Source organism: Nelumbo nucifera, chromosome 3 (assembly GCF_055504915.1).
Source record: "Nelumbo nucifera cultivar China Antique chromosome 3, China Antique-T2T, whole genome shotgun sequence".
Classification (NCBI taxonomy): Eukaryota; Viridiplantae; Streptophyta; class Magnoliopsida; order Proteales; family Nelumbonaceae; genus Nelumbo; species Nelumbo nucifera.
In genome coordinates, this window is record NC_142651.1 from 108,784,124 (window position 1) to 108,807,300 (window position 23,177).

The 23,177-nt window shown below is 41.6% G+C and overlaps 1 protein-coding gene across 1 annotated transcript; it reads right to left on the bottom strand.

Annotated features, from left to right (window-relative positions):
* Positions 1-183: 183 nt before the first annotated feature.
* LOC104607065 (insulin-induced protein) lies at positions 184-3,505 on the bottom strand. The gene is made up of 5 exons (XM_010272557.3): positions 2,900-3,505; positions 2,653-2,777; positions 963-1,151; positions 790-841; positions 184-701 (listed from the first exon to the last, which is right to left on the bottom strand). The coding sequence occupies exons 1-5, from the start codon at positions 3,167-3,169 to the stop codon at positions 588-590; spliced, it is 750 nt and encodes a 249-aa protein (XP_010270859.1). The 5' UTR covers positions 3,170-3,505; the 3' UTR covers positions 184-587.
* Positions 3,506-23,177: the final 19,672 nt, after the last annotated feature.

Below are 23,177 nucleotides of genomic sequence, written 5' to 3' on the forward strand. Positions count from 1 at the left end.
CTTGGCCATCTAATACCCCACCTTTAGACAGCCAAAGACGGCCCAGAAAGGAGGAATGAACCACCCTGTCTGTTTTTAGTACCACATGGTCTCGGTATCATCAGTGGAAGCTAAAATTTCTTCTTGGATCCCAATTTCCAACTGGTTGCTATTGACATTCCAACTCAAAAAGGTAGTGGGATATCAAAGTCCAAAAAGAAATCGTATATTCGTTCTATCAGTTTCAATCAAAATATGTAATTCAGATATTGTAAAAAGAATTAACATTGATCAGCCCTCAGAAACAACATATAATTTATTTTAGATCTGCACATTTCTCCTCTCACTCATAACATCTCCAAAAGCAACAAATTTCTCTGTTGTATGCTGGTGATTAATGCAGTGCAGTTGCTCGTCTTTAATCCTCACCAAAAGTGGTTTTAACATGTTACGATTTTATTGCAACAATGGATTTTGACTGGTCGGAATCCACTTATTTCCTGGTTTGAGAACCTAAGACGGAACATGGGTGCCCCCAATAAACCCCGTTTCAGTTTGTTGACTTGGTTGAGTTGTGCTCACTCAACCCGAAGCTCCCAAATTGGTTGTTACATGTTCACTTTTTCATCATCTGCAGTAATGGTCGACTTCAGCCAGCGCGACAAATTTGTCAAGAATGGTGTGTAAACGAAGTAGCAGGTGCTTGTCCAACTTACTAAACCCTGCATGAAGCAAAAGAGTTCATTTCAACCATCAAGAGATTGGCATGTTGGGCTTCTCAACAAGCCAGTCAACAGTAAAACTCATTACCTGCCCAAAGACTTCAATGTTTGCATGGGGGTAATACCAAAGGTGAAACAGCCTGAATATAAGAGAGAGAGAGAGATTAAGTAAAACCAATCCAATTTGACTGTTTTTACCTGATAAATTGATGATTCATCCATGATTCCATGTAAGTAGTAATAAGAAAGGAGGCTCATTACTTGATGATGGGAATTTCAGCCAAGGGGCAACCAAGACCAATGATGCACGCCAAGGTGAATCCCAACCATGTGCCATCTAGGAAAAACCATATGAATTCAGCCACAGCAAATAGTATGTAAGCTTCGATGTTATCTGGTACTCCAGCTTTGTACATTTCGGCACTCAATTCAATGAATAGCGCCAATGCCCTTGGTTGAAAGAAAGAGAATTGAAATGTTAGAGCTGCTGCAGACAGTGAACTTTTTAAGTTAAATAAGTGGCCTGATTTATATGGTGACCTCCAAAGTTAATATGTGCTTCCCTAAGCTCAGAGCCTATGTCTATAAGTAGTTAAATACATGACCAATGAATCCAACTATATCAAATCCAATTAGGCTTACGTCTTATTATAATAGAAAAGACCCATGACAGAATAATTAATTCCTAGATAACGGAGCATGATTAAGAATTAACCCTAACCTAACACCCCACTTACAAGAGGATGGTTAACAAGTGGGCTTAAATGGCAACCCTAACCCTAAGATATAAATAGATTTACCTAAGGAGAAAGTGGCTCTGTTTGACAATTCCATCTATAGGGTTGAGAACTCTCTCACAATCTCATATAAACTCACTTGAGAATTGCAAGAGATCACAAACTACTACGAACTCCAAATTCACTTCAAATTCAAGAGAAAAGAAAGAAGAAAAAAAATTCTTAGTTTTCTACTCTACACTTGGATTCAAGCTTTCAAAAAATATCAAGCCACCAAAAAAGACTCATCCTAAAAAAGCACTCTTCATAGCCGATCAAATACAAAACTGGAGTGAAGAAATTTACACCAACCCTTCAAAAGCACAAGAATTGAATAAACCTATGGCCCTGTTTGGATAGACTTTTATAAAGTACTTTCGTGCATTTGAAAGTATAAAGTACAAAAAACATGATATAGCATTTGTATTATATACTTTATACTTTTTGCTTTCATGTTTTTTAAAGTATGAAAAATCCCAAACACAAGTAGTTGGCTTTTTATACTCCATGCTTTTGGCAAAGTAGTGATTTCGTTTTCATGCGAATGGGTGGTCACACTACCCTCAATAAAACTCCCGACCCTACCTCTGGTCACTATTGCTAGAGTCGGACTGCCGTCACTGGTCTCAAACCACGAAACCATCGGAAACCGTCACTAGAAGTACAAACAGACATGATTTTGTCAAACAAAAAATGGTACTTCTGTTTTGGAAAACTTACTTTTCAATTTTTTTACCCAAACAGTTTTCAAAGCAAAAATATCAAAGTATTTACGTACTTTGTACTTTGTTATTTTTAAAAGTAGAAATCTATCCAAACAGAGCCTACATTAACACTTTTAGAAGCACAAGAATCCAGCCAATATTCACCAAATTTGACTCTTAATCAGAAGTTACTCGTGTTATCGAGCATAATTAATCAAAAAGAGTTCATCCCCTTATATTTTCTTTATTATAAAATTATATTTTCTATAATTTATCTCCATATTTTATATTAATCAAATACAAGACAACACCATGCATCTTCTTTATTACAAAATTCCATTTTCTATAATTTATCTCATGCCTATTACCTGTGTATGATGATTTGTGTTTTATTGTAATCAATCATATAATGTAATAATGTTTACTTGGATGATGATAAAATCGTTCTTCTATCAATAGAGAGAGACTCACATTAGTGAAACTGCTGTTTTGTCCAAGCTTCCAGGTGGAACCTTGGATTTGTGAGAGATCCTTTCATCTATGTAGAGTTGTAGCAAACCTACCGTGCAATAGAACGCCCCAAGCAAGCTAGGAACCTACAGCAACACAAGACGATAGTTACTGTAATTTAGGGCTCATTAGGAGGACCAGAAAAAAGGAAACAAGAGATGCCATTCAGAAGAGGAAAAAAAATAGTAATACAGTTTTCAATATATACCCAGATGTTTGTATGAAGTGGTCCGATGTCAACTGATTCATTTTGATATATTTGAAGCTCAACCCTTGAATGAATTCCATCAAGCAGAGGACCAAGAACGAAACCCGACCCAAAAAGAGAGAGAGAAATGGATGCTAAACCACGCCTGGAACTGCTTTTGCTCTCCTTTCTTAACCTGCAAACTGCTTTAGACAGAAACCCACTAGGTTTTGAACGACGGAGAGGAGTAAGAGGGAAATAAGGGGAGGCCAATGAAGTGTGGAATCGCATATCTGAAAATTGATAATTTTAACTAGATACATTCGACGTGTAAGATAGAAAGAGTTATATTAGAATCAGTGGAGGGAAATCAACTCATCTGGATTTACATAATTTTCTGCTCGCAATTTCAATCTCGAAAATTTCAAATGCATTTGCTTGGGAGGTTGTTTTCGGGTTACATAATTAATGGTGGATCCAAAAGACTCTGATTTCTGAGCCATAAAAGAAACAACAGGCATCACTCCAGAGCCACTAACTTATGTGGAACGAAATTGAAATTAGGGGTGAGGAAATGGATGGGTTCTAATGGAACCGACCTCAATCGGCCTTGAACCAATTCTATCTAATTTTTTAAAGAGTAGAGTCATTCTTGGAACTGACCTCCACCACACGGTTCTAGGGTCTTTGGATTTACCCTATACGAACCAACCTTGGTTGGTCCTGACGGGACCTACCTTGGAATCAAATTTGCCTTGAAATAAACCCCAAGATACTTTTGGAGATATGAAGATTTGAAGCCAAGCACTCATGGTTACAAAGGCCATGATCTCACTTGACCATTGAGTTAATTAAGGGTCTGCGATCTCACTTGACCATTGAGTTACTTAGGGTCTGCTTGATTGTTGGTAAAATTGGGCTGAGAAATGATGGAATGAGAAAGGTTGGGATGAGAAGAGGAAAAATTATTTTCTCAATTAGTTATAATGTGTTTGTTTGCTAAGAAAATTTTTGTGAGAAAATCCACTTTCCAGTGTTTGTTTTGCAAAAAAAATTTATATAAAAAAAATCATGTTCAACTATAAGTATGCATGTAATTTACTTCTATGATGACATGGCATGAATATGACAACTTGCATCCCCTAAATGTATGACACATGCGATTAAACTTGCCAAGTGGCATGGTAGTGTTATTAAACTTGCTCATTCAAAAATTTTATTAAGAGCAAGAAATGCTTCATTATTTAGACTTTCTCATTCATCATAGAACTTGTTCAAAGGTCTACTCATCCATAAAAAACTTGTGCATGCATTCATAAAAAAAAACTACTAGGAACTAAAATTACTCCAATATTTGGACCTGTTGATACATAGGTTACTTCAATAACCTATTTCATCCAAAAAGTCATACATACGTCAATAAATCATCTAAATTTGCCTTTAACTTGTAATTAGTTCATCAATGCCAATAGTTCAACCTATTCATTCCATATAGTCATAATTATCCATATACCAATAAATTCATTGAGGTAAAATATAACCATTCATTCCATCTAATACAAGCAAATTGACCATCACAAAAATTAGGGACAACCATCAAATAGCCAATGCATCCCAAAAAATATACCAAATGGATGCAAAGGCTCAACCACCAAAGCAAGTTTTTGTCATATATAATTAATACCTAATTTGTTAATAAAAGTGAGTTTTAATAGTTTAAGTCTTTCATTCATCCCTTCAATATGGAGGCCCTAACTTCATTTGAAGCCACACCTTCCTCAGATGTGGCTCCACTCCGTAAAAGAGGAAAATTTTAATCATCAAAGTTTTTTTTTTTTTTACTTCAGATAGAAATAGTGTTGTCTAGAGCCAGAGTGGAAGTGGAAGCTTCTTCACCTGGGAGGAAAAATGGCTCTATTTGTATCCTAAACTGGATGAGGGGGAGAAACTTTCCAGATTCTCTATAAATCTCTCTTGAAAGGTGAAACTCAAAAAAAAAAAAAAAAGTAAATCAATTAAACCAATTTCATTCTTCAACACTTCATTTCTTAGAAAAATGAGAGAGAAAGGGTGAGTAATGAAAGAAAGAAAACCTATTGGATTTGAAGTTTCAAACCGTGGTTAAAATGTCAGATATGGACATGGATTCATGCTCGTGGAGAGTGGGGTTTCATTTCAGCAAAACCTTTGCTAGAGACACTGAAGAAAATGGCTGAGCTTCCAGCCACTGAGGGGAAAAACATGGGGTTAGGGAAGAAGGAATCATGGACCCTGATTGTAACTGGTATTGGCATCAATTACCCCATTGTAACTGGACCCTGATTCCATCACCCTTTGTTATTTCTTACTTCAGTAGCGGAATAGGAGAGAATATTTGCAGCACTCCATGTGACCCCTCCCCCAAATACAACACAGATACATCTAGGTCACGGGTGTAATTGATGACACTGGGGTAATTGATGCCAATACCAATGTTTTAAGAATCAAAGCCTTTAGGTCACGGGTTATCGGTTCGACTGTCTAGATCAAATGGGTCAGACCATGCTATGTCAACTATACATACACACACGTATATATATATATATATATATATATATATATATATATATATATATATATATATATATATATATTATATATATATATATATATGGGTATGTATAAATATGGATTTTATCAATAAATAATGTATAATTATGTTTTATATGTAATATATGCATTATTTTATATTTAAAACTGAATTAAAAAACATAAAATTCAGTTTTTATTTTTTATTTTTAAAAAATATTAAAAATTGTAATTTGAGTAAAAAAGGTTTTTTTTTCTTTTGTGAAAATAGTGAGACAAGACACCTATAAACACATGGATCTTGAAAATTTACCCAAAATAAGAAAAATAAACAGTTTAGTGAGACGTTATAGCCTTCCAAAATTTGCATACACATTTAATATGCAACCCATGACCTAATCACCAGTTTTGATTTGACACTTCTCTTTCAGCTCGTTATTAGATTTTTTTTTAAACATCTGTTGCAAGTAATTGCAGATTTTGATAATTTGACAAATGTTTTAAGTTGGATTGCTGTAGCTTTTTATCAAATTTGGTTTATTCGCAATTCCATAATTTTTCAACCACAGCTCTCCTAAAATTTCTTAAGTGCTAAAGTAATTAGAAAGCTAGATGTGTCCAGAAGTGCGTATTATAGTCAATAATGATCATCTTTCTTCTCGGGATGACAGGCAGATAGTTAATCAGCAACCTTCTTATCCTGCTTTTGATCCTTTTTGATGTTGTTCTCAAGTGTGATGGAGGAGTTTCTCAAGGAGAACTTATTTGTGGTTTTTGTGTATATTATACTGACAAATCGTTTATCTGTGCAGCAGGTGCCAAGCTTTCTTTGTAAGGGATCAAGTTTAATGGCAGAACTTTTTGATATTTACTCTGCCTTATCTTTTGCTAAGTGATGGAGGGTGATTTGGCCCGATCTCGCAGCACGGGTATACGTGGGCGTGACCTTGCTCAAACAGTGACTCAGCGTGACAACGCAACTGACATAACCACAACTCGGGGGGAGGGTCTCACCGAGTTGAGCTCGGCAACTGGGCGGATAAACTACTCACCAGAAGCCGTCTTGCCTGCATCTCATCCCCGGGGTTAAGGCACTCCGGGGTGCCCCGAGGTCAGGGTACCCTGACCTTTCTCGATACCCGAGCTCCTCCCGATGGACTTCAGGCCACTCCCCGACGGGAGCTCACCGACGCACCTCTAGACACCCCGGGGTAAAAACACTTCGGGCCAGACAGCTCGGCATAGCTTGCCACAAGCAACTCGCCGCCTATGGGATAGCCCGACACAGGGTAACTCACGAAAGGGTAGTTCGGCGTGCCGTCGAAAGATCTCCTGCCCAACCACCGTACCCGACAAACCTGAGGACAGCAGCCATGTCCCTCGTCAGACATCGTCGTGCCTGCCGCCTTTAGAAGGTGCCTTACACCTGACAGGCACGTACCCTACGACGATGGCCCCGCACGTGCCACCTTAGCCGTGCCTGTAACGGCTGTGGTAGACTGACAGTGGCGGTTATACCTGCCCTATCAGAAGCCAGAGGGCCTGATGCAGCGAAATTCTGTTATAAGGGGCTTATTCTCAAGGAACAAGGTATCTTCGAACCATTTGCACAATCTGCACTCTTAGCCTTCGTCTTCCCTTTGCTTCTCACACAGAATATTGACTTAATCGTCGGAGCGTTCCCGCCGGGCAAACCCCCCGGGGATTCTTCTTCTTCCTTCTTGTTTCAGGTACCTCTTGGGAGCCACGTGAGTGCCAGCTAGGAGTGACCGGATCGCGCTACATTATTTGGCGTCGTCTGTGGGAAATGCTTCAAAAATCCTTTTTCCAAACTTTCACGTTTCTTTACTCTCTAGAAACTCAACACTCATGGCTTCCTCTAGTAACATCGGATGAAGCACGGAGATGGATAACTCCAAGGAACAACCCCAGCTTCCTACTGTCTGCATTGGATAGTTCATCATCTCCCTCTCGGTGGACAGAATCCCCAGCTTGAATGTGCCTCTTGCAGTGGCACCCGTCGTCGCACCACTCCCTACTACAGTCGGAAAGACCTTCAACGAACCTTCGGTCGTGCCCCTGGTGGCCAGCCCGAACCAACTGGAGGACTTGATGCAGTGCATGCGGGCCATGCAGGCCCAAATGCAACAGTTCCAACAATTTCAGCTCTATCAACAACATGTGTTGCACCAAGTCTCCCAGTATCAGTATCAACAGCAGTTTCCCCAGTTACCTCAACCTCAGCTTCAGCAATCGCAACTTCCCCCTGGCACCCAGTCTCACAGTGAGCTAGGTCTCGCCGTCAAGAGGAGCACCCATCTCGCCAAGGAGAGGCCCCCTAGAACCCTCCAAGGAGCCAGACCTCCTCCCGCGGCAGACAAGAAAAACCGGCCGCTCCGACCTCGCCACGGGCAGTCAGGTCGGGAGGACCTCAGCTCGCCAGGCCCACGTCGCCTCAGCCCACAAGGCCTAGTACCCCGTTCCTGGAAAACCGATTCGAAATCCTGGCTACAGGCTCCAAGCAGGAGCCCTCTGTCCGTAGCCATTACCAGCGGCCTGAGCTGCTTCCTACACACACCATTCCTGACAGTATAGAAGTGAGCAACACGAATGCCGAGCCCACCAAGAAGCAGAGACGCCACTGCCAAGCTCGCCGGTCTGCCACCCACGACCTAAAAGAGCTCGGAGGCAAAGAAGAGGTAAGCTCGGGCGAGGTCAAGGCACCCATCCTTTCAGTTCAATCCCCCTATCTCCCGAGCTCCTAGCAGTCCCAATGCCTAAAGATTTCAAGCTCCCCCCTCTTGATAAGTACGACGGGTCGTTCGGCCCAAATGATCACAAAGATGCCTTCCAGTCGCAGATGCACCTAGCAAGAGAAAGTGAGTCGTGCATGTGCGTGGCCTTCTCCACCACTTTTAAAGGAGTAGCCCGCACATGGTACCAGAACCTGGCACCCGGATCAATAAGAAGTTGGGCGCAGTTCGCGTAGGCTTTCACGTCCCACTTTGTTACTAGTAAGCGGTGCCCGTGAACTGAAGAAAAACCTCCTCAACATAGTGTGGAGAGAAGGAGAATCCATTCGGGGCTACGTCGAGCGGTTCAACGATGCTTGCATGCAAATACCGTGCCTGGACCCCACCGTGCGCCTCGCAGCAGCCAAGAAAGGCGTGACGCACAAAGAATTCAAATGGCACATGGTCGTTAACTAACCAGCGACCATAACTGAATTTCTTAAGCTCGCGGACAAGTTCATAGCCACCGAAGAGGAGATCAACCAGAAGGGCGAGAGCGCGCCCAAAAAGAGGAAGAGGGAAGGAGAGCCTTCCAGCCAAGGGGACAACCGAAAGAAAAAGGATGCAGCTCGGGGGGCAAAGCCAGGTTAGTCGTTCCGAGCTCCTGCAGCGGACCGAACTAATTACACCCCACTGAACACAAAGCGGGCCGAAATCCTGATGGCGATCAAGGACGCAACCTTTCAAAGGCTCGTAAATATGTTGTTTGCGCCATTAATTGGCAGAAAAGTAGAATGCTATGTAGACGACATGGTCGTCAAAACTCAATTCTCACATGAATTAATACAAGATTTGCATTCTGTTTTTTAAATTCTGCGTAAGTTTAATATGAGACTGAACCCAAACAAGTGTGTATTCGGTGTGACCTCGGGCAAGTTCCTAGGATACATCGTTAACCTGCGCGACATTGAGGCCAACCCGGATAAGATTAAGGCCATTTTAGATATGAGACCACCCCGGAAGTTGAAGGAGGTTCAAAGGTTGAAGGGCCGCATCGCCGCCCTGAGCCGCTTCATGTCCAAGTCGGCGGACCGTTGTCTGCCGTTCTTTAAGGCAATTAAGAGCAAAGGGTTCAAATGGACCCAAGACTGCCAGCTCGCGTTTGACGAGCTCAAAAAATACCTTGCTAGTGTACCGATCTTAACCTGGCCCGAGGAGGGCGATGTTTTGGAACTATACCTCTCGACGAGCGATGAAGTGGTCAGTTCGGTGCTAATAAAGGAAGTAGATCGAGTCCAACGACCCATCTACTATGTTAGTAAAATATTGCAGGGAGCAGAGACAAGATACCCGAAGATAGAAAAGCTAGCATACACATTGGTAATTGCAGCTCGGAAGCTCCACCCATACTTCCAAGCTCATACTGTTATCGTCCTCACCGACAAACCTCTGAGGCAAGTCTTACTTAAGCCCGAGGTCTCTGGTCAGTTGACGAAGTGGGTCGTTGAGTTCAGCGAGTACGATCTCTAGTACAAGCCACGAACTGCCATTAAGGCTCAAGCCTTAGCAGATTTCATCGCCAAGTGCACATTCAGCTCCGAAGTTCCCAGGCCGGTTGAGCACGAGGTCCCCCGTTCGGGTGAGCCCGAAGCTCTCAGGCCGGTTCAGTCCAAGCCCCGTAAGGTAGCAGCCAGTGTGGCATCTCTCCTAGCTAAGCCAAGTGCGAGCTGGGATGAGGAGCCATGGATCCTTCATGTAGATGGCTCCTCGAACCAACAAGGCAGCATAGTCGGAATAGTTCTGCACGACCCAAGTGGCACGAAACTGGAGTACGCGTTATGCTCCGAGTTCGCGGAATCTAACAATGAAGAAGAGTACAAGGCGTTGATAGCTGGACTAGCCTTAGCCAGAGAAGTAAAAGCCAAGCACATCGTTATCTGCAGCGACTCCCAACTCGTTGTCAACCAAGTCGCTGGCGAGTACGAAGCTCGCGAGCCGACCATGGTCGCCTACTTAGCCAAAGTCAGAGAGACCCTGCTCAACTTCTAGTCACACTTCATCAGACAAATCCCTAGGTCGGAGAATGCTGAGGCCGATGCCCTGTCCAGGTTAGCCAGCACCAGCGACATCACCATGAGAACCGTGTACATAGAGGACCTGCCTCGGCCTAGCATTCTCGGGGGAGCAGAGGAGGTCGCTCCCGTCGTTCAAGCAGAGCCGAGCTGGATTGACCCACTCGCGAGCTTTTTGCTACACGGGACCCTCCTGCAGATCGCAATGCAGCCAGAAGGGTGCAGCGCCAGACAGCCAAATACGTCATGATAGATGAACGGCTATACCGAAGATCCTACACGCTCCCCTACCTGCGTTGCTTGCGACCTACCGAAGCCGAGCTCCTACTCCGCGACACTCATGAGGGTCTGCGTGACGGACACTTGGGGGGCAGGGCCCTTGCCCAAAAGGCACTTCGACAAGGGTATTATTGGCCAACAATGAAAGCAGATGCCATTGAACTCGTTAGAAAATGTGACAAATGCCAGAGATATGCCAATATTCACCACCAACCCGCTGCCGACCTCAAGTATCTCACCAGCCCGTGGCCCTTTGCACAGTGGAGCATCGATCTACTCGGGCCATTCCCGCCAACAACGGGTGGAAGGAAGTTCTTAGTAGTAGCAGTGGATTACTTTACCAAGTGGGTAGAAGCTGAACCCCTCGTAACGATCACAGCCCGAAATGTTCAAAACTTCTTTTGGAAGAACATCGTGTGCCGCTTCGGATTACCTTGGGTATTAATTTTCGACAACGACAAGCAGTTCGAGGACATCAAATTTCAAGACTGGTGCCAAGACATGGGAATCCGGCAGAATTTTACTTCAGTCGCACACCCTCAAGCAAACGGTCAGGCAGAAGTCACGAACAGAGCCATCCTCCGCGGATTAAAGGCATGGTTGGACCGGGATAAAGGATTGTGGGCAAATGAACTACCCAGTGTTCTATGGGCATACCAGACCACGGAGAAGACCGCCATGAGAGAAACATCCTTCAATCTCACCTACGGCACCAAAGCAATGATCCCCGCATAGATTTTGAAGTACCTACGCTACGACTAGAAGCATACAGTGATCAAACAAATGAAGATGAGCTACGTACCAACCTCGATCTACTCAACGAAGTAAGGGACCTCGCGTACATTAGGACCACAACCTACCAGTAGAGAGTAACTCGGTACTATAACGCCAGGGTCAAGAGGTGGAACCTCTGCGTTGGTGACCTGGTCCTTCATAAAGTTATGGTACCTGAGCTCAGCGCTGGCAAGCTCGGGTCCAACTGGGAAGGTCCCTACCGAGTGAAGTGAGTGCTCGGGGAAGGAACGTACGAGCTCGAGACCCTCTAAGGGAAACAAGTACCTCGGGCATGGAATATTGTCAACCTAAGACAATACTATCTATAAGAATCGAGTAGGCCACGAGCCACTCCCAAAGCCTAAGGGCCACAATACCGAGCTAATATGACCTCGGCACAACAGGACCCAGTCACCTCTATGGCATGGGCAGACTCCGAGAGTGGGCCACGAGTCACTCCTCCAGCCTAAGGGATGAAACGCCGAGCTAATGAAGAAACTTCGGCAGTATACAAAACTAAGTTGCCCCATCAGCATGAACTAAGTACTTGCAGCACCTGAGGTGCAGACGGCTCGGGCACGAACCTTACAACAAATAGCCCGCCCTGGCATGCAAAGGGTTGGACCCGTTAAGGATAACAGACGGCAACCTACCTCGGGTGCAGACAGGTCGGGCATGCGCCCTACTATGTCCCTCACCCCGGTGTACACAAGGCTACCCCTACTAAACAGTTCGGGGCCACGATGGCCGTTAAGGAACACCCACTTGGAAAGTTCAACTCGATAGGTTAACAACTTGGGGTGAGATAACCATTTCGACAAAAATAAATTGCACAAACTTTTGACAAAAAGATAAAGTCCCTTCATTGCAGAAGATTCATTACATAAATTCCATTAAGAACGTCTTCATTACAAGAAAGAAAAAGGGAGAAGATTAAGTTTACAAATACAGGGAGCAAACTACTTCGGAAGCTCGTTGCCTCTGTTAGGGACCTCCTCGGGGGCAGTAACTGGGCCAGCATCCTCTACTTCATCTTCGACGCCCTCATCTTCAGAATCTGGATCATTTTTTGATTGACGCACGATGTCGTCAGTAATCCGTGAAGTGGTGATGGCGCTCGTATCCAGGTCGGGGTAGAGGTGCCTGATTAGCCACCGACTGAGCTTGAAGCCCTTGTAGTAGGCCTCGGTCATCACATCGTCAAACCTTGAAGATTTGACATAGTCGATGACGGCCTGAGTCTTGGCCTCCTTGAGAGCACCCTCGAAGATCGCGGTCTTCTCTCTTATATCTTCTTGGAGGTACTCCACCTCGTGCTCCAGCTTCCCCTTTGCCTCCTTGAGGCCTTGCATCTCGAGTTTCAGAGCATCCCGCTTAGCCTTGAGGCTGTTCACCTCAAGCCCTAAGGCCTCTTGACCGACCTTGAGCCCGTTTACCTTGGCCCTCAGCTTATCTTTGTCTCGGGCCAGCTCTCCCTTCTCTGCCATTAACACCTCGATGAAGCTCTTTTGAGCCGATGTGTCACTCTCCAGGCGGTGGACCTGACAACGATCTATCCTCAACTCAGTATGGGCTGCGCGGGATGACTTCTCAGCCTCCAGAGCCCGCCTCAGGTGCCGATCTGATTGAAGGGTCAAGGCGCAAATGGCGGTGTTCACCTGCAAAAGGGAAACCGGTCAAGAGGAAAACCAAAAAAAAAAAAAAAAGACTCACCACCATAGTATGGGTGGCATCTCGGGCACCAAGCTGACTAGGAGTGAGATCAGCCCACTCGCTAACCTCCCCCGGGTATGCAGCTAGCTTGCTCTTCTCTAGGCTGCACTGGGGGTTCAGGACGGTTTGACTCCCCTAACCCTCCGAGCTAGACGCCGTCATCTCTACATTGCGAGTGGAACTCTCAGAGGCCTCGGTGGTAGTTTCGGCAGGATGAGCCTCGGCAGCAGCCCCTGCAACACAAACCTCGACAACGCTCTCAGCAGCAAGTTTGGTGGGCCTAACAGCAGGCTCTGCAACCACCTCGGGCCCTTGAGGCACAGCCCCACCTTCCAAGTCGATGACAGGCTCCGCTACCACCTCGGGCCCCGGAGCTGAAGTCCGCGGAGGTTGGGCCTCGGCTGAGGCTTGCGGGGACTCAACGCACGCCTTCTTGGCTACGTGTTTCTTTCTCTTCATCTGGCGGAAGAGTTTCTGGTTATCTATTCTCTCCGCCTCCATGGGACCTGCAGCAAGACACGACATTAACAATCCGAAGTAAGCATACGTGCAAAAGGCCGAAGTAAAGCAAAACCTACCCGAGCTCAAGCCGACCTAGACGAGCTTCTCTTCGGATGTGAAGTCCTTATAATTTAACCCGAGCTAAGCCAACATCTGGAGTGCCTTCTTGGTCTTCCCATCTAAGATGACACCGGGGTCTTGAACAGCCACCCTCCAGTCAGTAGGGAAGGGCCACCCCGTGCTGCTCTGAACTACAAAGTAGTCCCGCTTCCAGGCCGAGACTTTACTCGGGAGTTTGTGCATAAGCTTGAACCCCGGGCGGGGAGACAGGTAGTAAGACCGTCTGTGCCCGGGGAGAGTGCCCAAAGCACTCTTCTTTATGGCCAAAATGGTGCTAAGGATGTCTAGGTCAATAGGAAGAGAGCGGTCGAAGCAAAGAGAAATGGTCCCAACTATATTCCGTATGGAATTCAGGTGAAGTTGGTCCGAGGTTATGTTGAAGTGCACCAACACCTTAGAAATTAAGTGGTGGAGAGGAAGTCGGAGCCCGACTACTAATTGTTCCCTGAAGACCACGATCTCATCAGGACCGTGCTCCCATGGGAAACTGTTGGTAGGAAAACTGTAAAAGTACTCCCCAGGAAGATGGAACTTCTATATGAGGTCCTAGAGTCTCTCCACAGTCATGGTGGAAGGGCCGAACTGATCTGGCACCTGACCTCGGTGGGAAGTGGATGCCAGATGACCCGAAGCCACCCGTACATCGGATGGCTGGGCGACAGAAGGGACACCCCGAGCTAAGGTACCCACCTCGGGCTCGTCGGTGAGGCTGTCTACGCTAGACGACAGCGGACTGAAGGGAAAGAAACAAACTAGAAGGGAAAAGGAAGCTCGGGAGGACTCACCAAAGGAACGCAACCGGACTGGGAGAACAGGACGAACTGGAAGACCCGAGCTAAGAGACCTCTGGCGCGAGCTCAAACGCTAACGACGAAAGCTTTGTGGCGAAGAAAATGGCCAAGGGTCCCCCTATTTATAGCCACAACTGCGGATTCATCTAGGCGAAAATGGTTTAGCGCATTTTTGATGTCCGCGAAGTCCAAGTCACGTGAAGTCCGTGCGTGATCTAGACGCAACTCGAGTCTTTCTTCGATCGAACTGGGCGCTAGACCGGTCCAGCTAGACGGAGCACGCGACAAAGCGGCATAAGTACCGACGCCAAATCCACCCGGCGCGTCATGACCTCCCCGCGCTGGGTCATCGTCGCCAGTGCAGGGAGTGGGGGGAAATTGATGGAGGGTGACTTGGCCCGACCTCGCAACACGGGTACACGTGGGCGTGACCTTGCTCAAACAGTGACCCAGCGTGATAACACAACTGACATAACCACAACTCGGGGGGAGGGTCTCACTGAGTTGAGCTCGGCAACTGGGCGGAGCTCACCACAACTCGGGGTACCCTGACCTTTCTCGATACCCGAGCTCCTTCCGATGGACTTTGGGCCACTCCCCGACGGGAGCTCACCGACGCACCTCTAGACACCCCGGGGTAAAAACACTTCGGGCCAGACAGCTCGGCATAGCTTGCCACAAGCAACTCGCCGCCTATGGGATAGCCCGACACAGGGTAACTCACGAAAGGGTAGTTCGGCGTGCCGTCGAAAGATCTCCTGCCCAACCACCGTACCCGACAAACCTGAGGACAGCAGCCATGTCCCTCGTCAGACATCGTCGTGCCTGCCGCCTTTAGAAGGTGCCTTACACCTGACAGGCACGTACCCTACGACGATGGCCCCGCACGTGCCACCTTAGCCGTGCCTGTAACGGCTGTGGTAGACTGACAGTGGCGGTTATACCTGCCCTATCAGAAGCCAGAGGGCCTGATGCAGCGAAATTCTGTTATAAGGGGCTTATTCTCAAGGAACAAGGTATCTTCGAACCATTTGCGCAATCTGCACTCTTAGCTTTCGTCTTCCCTTTGCTTCTCACACAGAATACTGACTTAATCGTTGGAGTGTTCCCGCCAGGCAAATCCCCCGGGGATTCTTCTTCTTCCTTCTCATTTCAGATACCTCTCAGAAGCCACGTAAGTGCCAGCTAAAAATGACCGGATCGCACTATATCACTAAGGAACATGGTTGGAAGGCAGTTTTTTAATTCTCTCGGATGCGAAGACCATGGTGGATTTTCTGTATGCAGGCTCTCCTCTTGCTGGGTGTGGAACAAGATCAATCAAATCTTTAATTTCAGTATTTTCGGTTGTAAAGTTGAGTTTTATTCCTATAACTTTTAATAGGGCTGCCCATTTGTTGGCACAACTTTTTAAGAAATTGGATGTTAATTTCTTAGAATGGAACACTCCTCCTTCATGTATTAAACCTTTTGTGGTTGGTTTCTGTCAATCAAGTAATTTCCTTATCAAAGAAAAAAAAAGGGAAGTTTTGTATGACTGGACTGACCAAGCAATCTTTTAAAATAGAAATATCCCTTCTTTTTACGGCCAAATCAAAGTATATTTTCTGCCCTGCATAGCGGAAACAGAATAGCCTATTCGCATGAATCTTTTAAAAATAGAAATCGTACTCATCCTTTTTTTTTGTGTAAGTTAGAATCAATGTTCTCAAATCGTTGTTGATTTGGATGGTCAGACCGTTTGGATTAGAAATCTTTTAGATAATCAGTTTCATTTTATTTTAAATCCAGTTTTCAGTCAAAAGTCATTGAATTGGTCAATAACCCATTGACCCAAGTAATTAAACCATCAATTTGTTCAATAATTTTGACTGTTTTTTATTTTAATTATTTTTTTTTTAATTTTTAAAATTATTTATCAAAACAAATCATTCATTTGAACCAAATTATCGAACCATTAACCCAAAAACCGATGGCTAAAACAATTCTAGTTTTAAATCAGTTTTTAAAACATTGATTAGAATAGTGCTGTAAATGGATCCAAATGAATTCAGTTAATTATGAGTTTATCTGAATCAATCGGCAAAAATCCGATATGTAAAACATGGATTATTAATTTGGGTTTGATTAATTTACATATCACTAAGTCTATATAAAGTTATAAACATACTTCTATATGCAATTACATATTGAGATTGGATTGGATGGGATGCTAACAAATCAAATAATTTGATCCGATTATAATAGGACCATATTTTTCGGATTTAATTCGACCCAATTATGCTAAACGGATACCAATCAAATTGATTAACTGAATTCGAAATCATAAAAAGAATAAACGGATATCCATTTTGCATCCCTAAATTCAAACCATAAAAAGGATAAAAGAGAAGAAGGGTCGGTCACATTGTTATAACCGAGAAAGAAGGATGAGATGACGACGACGACTCTGGCTCTCGGTGTAGCAGCAGCAGACAAATTAACAACAGTGATGGGGTACTTCTTTTGATGGAAGAAAAGCGAGTCCAATCGAACCGAAGCTCGAGTCATGATTGAAACCGCAGAAAAAAAACAAACCCTCTCAGATCTACTTGATTGTCTACAGAGAGAATATAACAGGCAGAAGCATGGAGATCCATTTCCTGCTGACATTCACCAGAACCAGAAGAATCAATCTGTTGCTTCTTGCAAGTTGCAACCATCCCATTTTCTTAGCAATATGGATTTCTCTCTCTCTCTCCTTTCCCGTGGAACTGTTTTGAGAGAGTGACAGTACGAGGGACTGAAATGAAAATAGAAATATAGACTATACATAGAATCACAGAAGTAAAAAAAAGGATTCAAATTCAAGTGTAAACAAAAGAATTGGACTGTTGAAGGATCTACAGATTATTAAAATAAATGATGGATGATGAAATATGATAATAATGAATACATCAGTAATGAATGGTGAAAAAGATGGTTTGGTGAATGGTGATGATATTGGTAGATATCCCTACATTTTTTATGTCTACCATTGATTAGACTCATCATTGAATCCCTGCTCTTCAACTAGGAAAATTGAGCAAAATGACCCAACAGTTGAAATGGTCACTTCCAATATGGAACTGCAGGTTCTCTGTGCATCCTGCCACCCTTTAAACCCCTTATAAAAATAATAAGGGTAATGGAGATTGGAAAGTTGTACTTCTTTTGGTCACCCCATTGATATATTTCATATTCTATTCTTTTCTTTTTGTCTTGTCTGATTCTTAATTCAGATCCAGACAAGGAAAACATATTAAATTCATATATAACAGAAAGTGGAAAGAGGGGAGGTGAGGGGTCACCTCATTATAAAAGACCTCCCATTGACCCATTCTCTCAGTTCTCACACATGTGGTTGGTTACTCTTAAATTAGATCATAAAAAATATAAAAGCCAAAAAAAAAAAAAATATCTCCAATCTTAATTACTTCTAATAAAATCCACTCATTGCTCAAATAAAAAACCCTTTTAGGTATTAATAATTTCTAATAAATACAATTTAAGTAAGAAATTATTTGAGAGGCTTGTTGAGATTGAAATGAAAAACAATCTTCTAGAGTCTAATCCTAGGGTGAGAAAACACATACAATCTTGCATAGTGACCCTAATAATAAGATATTTATGGTCTTATCCCTCATACAAACATATTCTCTTTGTATAAATTCCAATAAAAAAGGTTTTTAATGTTTGGTAAGATAGACAAAGTGGATAGTCCACAATAAATTGAGTGATTAATTTATGGTATGATACAAGATGGTATAATATTTCTTCTTCTTCTTCTTATAATAATAATAATAATAATAATAATAATAATAATGATGATGATGATGATGATGATGATGATGATGAATAGTAATTAATAAATTAATAATTTCTATTTTATTACCATCACAATTAACCTTTGTTAATTAAAAATCTAAGTTGCCTTCCATGGTATTGTTTTTGCCCATTGATTTTACTTATTGTTATCATGTTATCAGCCCATGCAAAAATATCACAAATGATTTGACTTTTGACCCATAAATGATTTGGGCACACCATATCAAGAAAATTTTAATTTGATATGAGCACCACGGGTGATTTAATTTGGGCACACTAATTTAATTCGATATGGGCACACCACAACTGATTTAATTGGATATGGACACATCATATATAGGTGACTTAATTTGGTATACCACACTATAGTTGATTTAATTTGATATGGATACATCATAACTAATTTAATTCCATGTGAGCATACAAGAAAAAGCGGTGCTTCAAACAATGCTCTCTTGTTTGGTACTATTTTTCTATAAAAAATATTATTCCTGATTATCATTGGCAGCAATGCGTCGTTTTCTTATAAAACATTGAATTTGACAATGCTCAAGACCATACTTGTTTGGTGCTTCAAACAATGTCCTCTTGTTTGATACCATTTTTCTAAAAAAACATTACTCCAAACCATACCTTAGAAATCAGGAAAGTGTGGTATGGAATACTGTCAAATTCAATGTTTTATAAGAAAACAGTGTGTTGTTGCCAGTGATGCAATGATATAATATCATCTTGGACATTAGATAATATAGATCAATGTTGAAAACGTTGTTGTGTTTTCTCAAAAAATGCCTATGTGACAGCACCGGTCCAAACAAGAAAATGGTACTTACAACTCCACATGCATAACACCGTTTTTATAAGAAAACGATGCACTATTCCCAGCACAGATGCCTAACACCTACTTAGGTGGCATTAGGAAGAATGTTCTATCTCGTAAATGGACTGTTTCAGTCCATACCATGGGATGAATAGAAAAATCGGTTTGGTGTGGATGGGACTGGTCCACAATATATCGTGGACCGGACCCGTCCACAGTTAAATATCTCGTCAACTCTTTTTTATCGTGGTTGATTTCGGTCCCCTGGTATTATACAATTTTTTATTGATAATATGTATCACATGCATCATTTTTACCCTATAGCATTTCACTTGCATTTTATTGTTGAGCACCGAAGCTCTCCTGCCCCTATGCTCTACAAGGATGAAGACGATTCTCCACCGATTTGCTCCATCAACCGGTCTGCCATTTCCGTCTTTCTCTCTCTTTCTCCTTCTCTCTCATGTTTTTTACTTTCAACTTTAGTTAATAAATAGAACATTCATCTGAGCATTCTTCTCCACCGATGAATGTTCTCTCAAGCTGCAGCTTGAACTATCACTTCTCTGTTGAAGTTCTCCTTTCGGATTTGTGGTTTTTTTTCAATTGAATGTGTTCTGTTTCGTTAATTCCATTCTCTTAAACCTCCATTGTTGCAAGAGCTAAAACCCTTGAACAAAACACTTTTCAGTGATTACTATTTGAATGTGTTTTCTCCTCGACCATTTACACCCATTGTTTGAACCTACATGTTAAGGAAATGTTAATCTCATCAGAACAAAGAAAGAACCAAAAGATATAACAACACAAAATGGGTGTAAAGAAATTGAGCAAGGCAACAGACAGTACAAATGTGCAGAAGAAGATAGAAAGTCCCCATTTTGCCTCCAACCTGAGAAGATAAAAGAGCAATTGAGCATTACCAAAAACAAATGCTTTCCTTGAATCTGTTAAAGACTTATAGTTGAGTGGCACATTATTGGTTTGCACAAGAAAATTAAATGCTTCTTTGGCAATAGTTTGAATTTAAAGAAATTCCAATATTTTTTAGCAAAAAAGGAACTCAAAAGTTATGGTAAGAACGACTTTTCTCTTTTGTCAGTGCACTTCATGATCTCTATCAAAGAGTTCAAGAAACCAATGGACCAATATTTTGTTGTTAAGCTTGTCTTACCATATTGGTTTTGTTATTTCTATTTAAATACTAGTTGTAATGTAGGTGGTTTTTTCCACAACTAGTAGGGGATCCAATGGGTTATTAGTTTGTATAAACAGTTTAATGTTATGCTTGTCTTGTAATAATTTGATATTTTGTTTGTTTAAATATTATTTTTTAGTATTTTATCAATAAAATAATAATTTTAAATTTTTAAATGATTTTATTACCATTTTTTTAAATTAATATTTTTAGTTAATATTTAATTGCCAATGCCTTTTCTCCAATGTATTTATCATATAAATTGTAAAAACTAGAGATTTAAGATCAACTGTGTAGATTACTTCATAAGTTGTATATGAGATATATGAAATCAAAAAGTTCCACACCACACCTACAGTTTACTTTATAAACCATATATGAGATTAATCAGTCCACAGAGTCTATCCACAATTCAAAACAACTATGGACTGTGGTATAGTGTCAATTGGTCCCTACTAGGGGCGGAGCTAGGGAGTGGCAGAGGGGAGTCATACCCCCCCCCCCCTATGCCTTCAAAATTCCCTTTAAATCTATTTAAGTTCCACTTGTATTTTAGCCCCTTTACTCATGTTTTATAGCTTTTGGCCCCCTCAATAAAAAATCCCAACTCCGCCCCTAAACCCTGCTAAAGTGGTGTAGTGTAAACCAGTCCACACCCACAAATTTTTCATCCACACTACAAAACACCCCATTAATTTGATACACCATACGATTGATTTAATTTGATATGGCCACACTAAAGCTTATTTAATTTGGTATGGCACATCATGGCTGATTTAATTTGATATGGTCACCACATTTTGCATCCTATTGCATGCATGAGGTATTAGGTATTGATGGAAAGGGATAGAGACTATTGTATAGGTATATCAAAATTTGTATTGATTAACCTAAAATGTTGCAATTAGAAGTGACAATGGTACCAAACACAACCATACTAGTTGGGGTAGGGGTGCAAAGGGATGAAAACTTTATTGTATGGGTAGATCAAAATTTGATTGGTTGATATTAGAAATTGAATAGGATCTCTCTCTCTCTCTCATATATATATATAGAATGTGGTTTACAATCAGATATTAAACAGTATAAAGAAGCTAAATCTAATATGATTTAAAGTATTATTTATTATTAATAATATGAAAAAAATGATGTCAATATATATTGTAATTTATGAAAAACGAATTAAAAATTATACTTGTAATAGAAAGAAGTTAGAACAGAAACGTAAACATTTCATGTTATGGGACCGAAAACCATTCATTTTGTCTTTCAAAAACAAATAAAAGAAGGGAAAAGTCTTTCATTTTGCATGATGTATTAGGTGTTGCTAAGGCAATGTTTGGTTGCAGTGCAATTTTATTTGCATAGTATAAAGGCACGGGAGTACAAATGAAAAAAAATGTAAAATTTCATTTAATTTTATTTTGGGTTTTACTTTATTTTGCTTCATGTCTTAATTTACTTCATTTATACTGCAATCAAACAAAATAAGTTAAAATTTAAAACAAAAATAAATTGAAATTTACATTCAAATCATTTGCACTATCATAATTTTACATCAATATAAATTCATTTGCATTGCAATCAAACACAGTCTAAAGTGAACCTATCATCTGGTTCAGTTGGTCAAATATACTTATCAACCCAACTTCAATTTCAGCCATTCGAGAGATGTTTAATTGCATCATATTTTGCCCACTTTATCGAAAGTCCAATTTTGTATCCTAACTTGTCGTTTTTATAGTAGAAGCCCTTCGTTTCAGATAATGCTTCGTTGATTTTTTTCCCTTAATCAATGCTTCGTCGAATTGAGTTCCATAAAAGTGAAACAGACATCTAAAATACGGTCCAAAATTATGACGAAGCGGCACAACAGTCAATAGAGTTAAAGATATCACTCTACAGATGTAAAAATGATTGTTCCCTCTCATCTAATTTATATTAATAATGATTTGTACGGGTAATTAAATAATATATTCAAAATTTTTGTATTTTATATTTTTTATATATTTTTTTTGATTTTCATTATTAATTGGATGTAGATTATGAAATTTGGATTTGATTACATAAGCACTTCATATTAGGTTATAAAGTTTTGGGCATGATTTTTAAAATCGGACTAAACCAAAAAAAGTGGAAAATAGTCAGGTGACCGATTCCGTTTTACCCCAAAACCGTTATTTCGTCAAAATGTATCTTTGATTTGGTTAGCAAACCGCTGATCTGGGCAGTTGAACTATTCGAACCGTCCAACGGTTTTGCCATTTTTATTTTTTTGTTAGAATGGGTCGTTCGTTCGGTTCGAAAGATTGGACCGTCCAACCCATGAACTGGACCCTTGACCGATTCGTTGTCTGGTTCAACTTCACCTCCCCTAAGTAAGACATTGACAATTTGACACAACTCATATATGGGTCATCAAATCGAAGCCCTCGCACTGGATTGCAGGATTCGTGGCAGTAGATTCAATAATAGACTTAAGGCGGTGTTTGATATAGCTTCCGTTTATTTGATAAATGGTGCTGATTCATATGCATAGGTATTGATAAAAGTTGGTATTGATTTATGTGTGTGCCAGCATCTATTTAATGCTTCTCCCAATGATTAAGCGTTCCACGATATGGTGCCGAGTGGTGTCTAATTATTAATAAATAAATAAAAAAAACATTTACCAACCAATTTTTTCTCGATTTTAAAGAGAAATCAAGTAGAAGCGTTTATTTAAGCCATGCCAAACGTATACTTAATAGTTCCTTTTTATTTGGGTGCTTCTCCCTTTTCTTACTGTTAACAAATCAAATGCTACTGTGGTCCGTACTCCGTAGATTTGTAAGGGCTGGCCGTTGGATTTCCCGTCATGTGGCCAAGAATTGGTGAGGTGATTC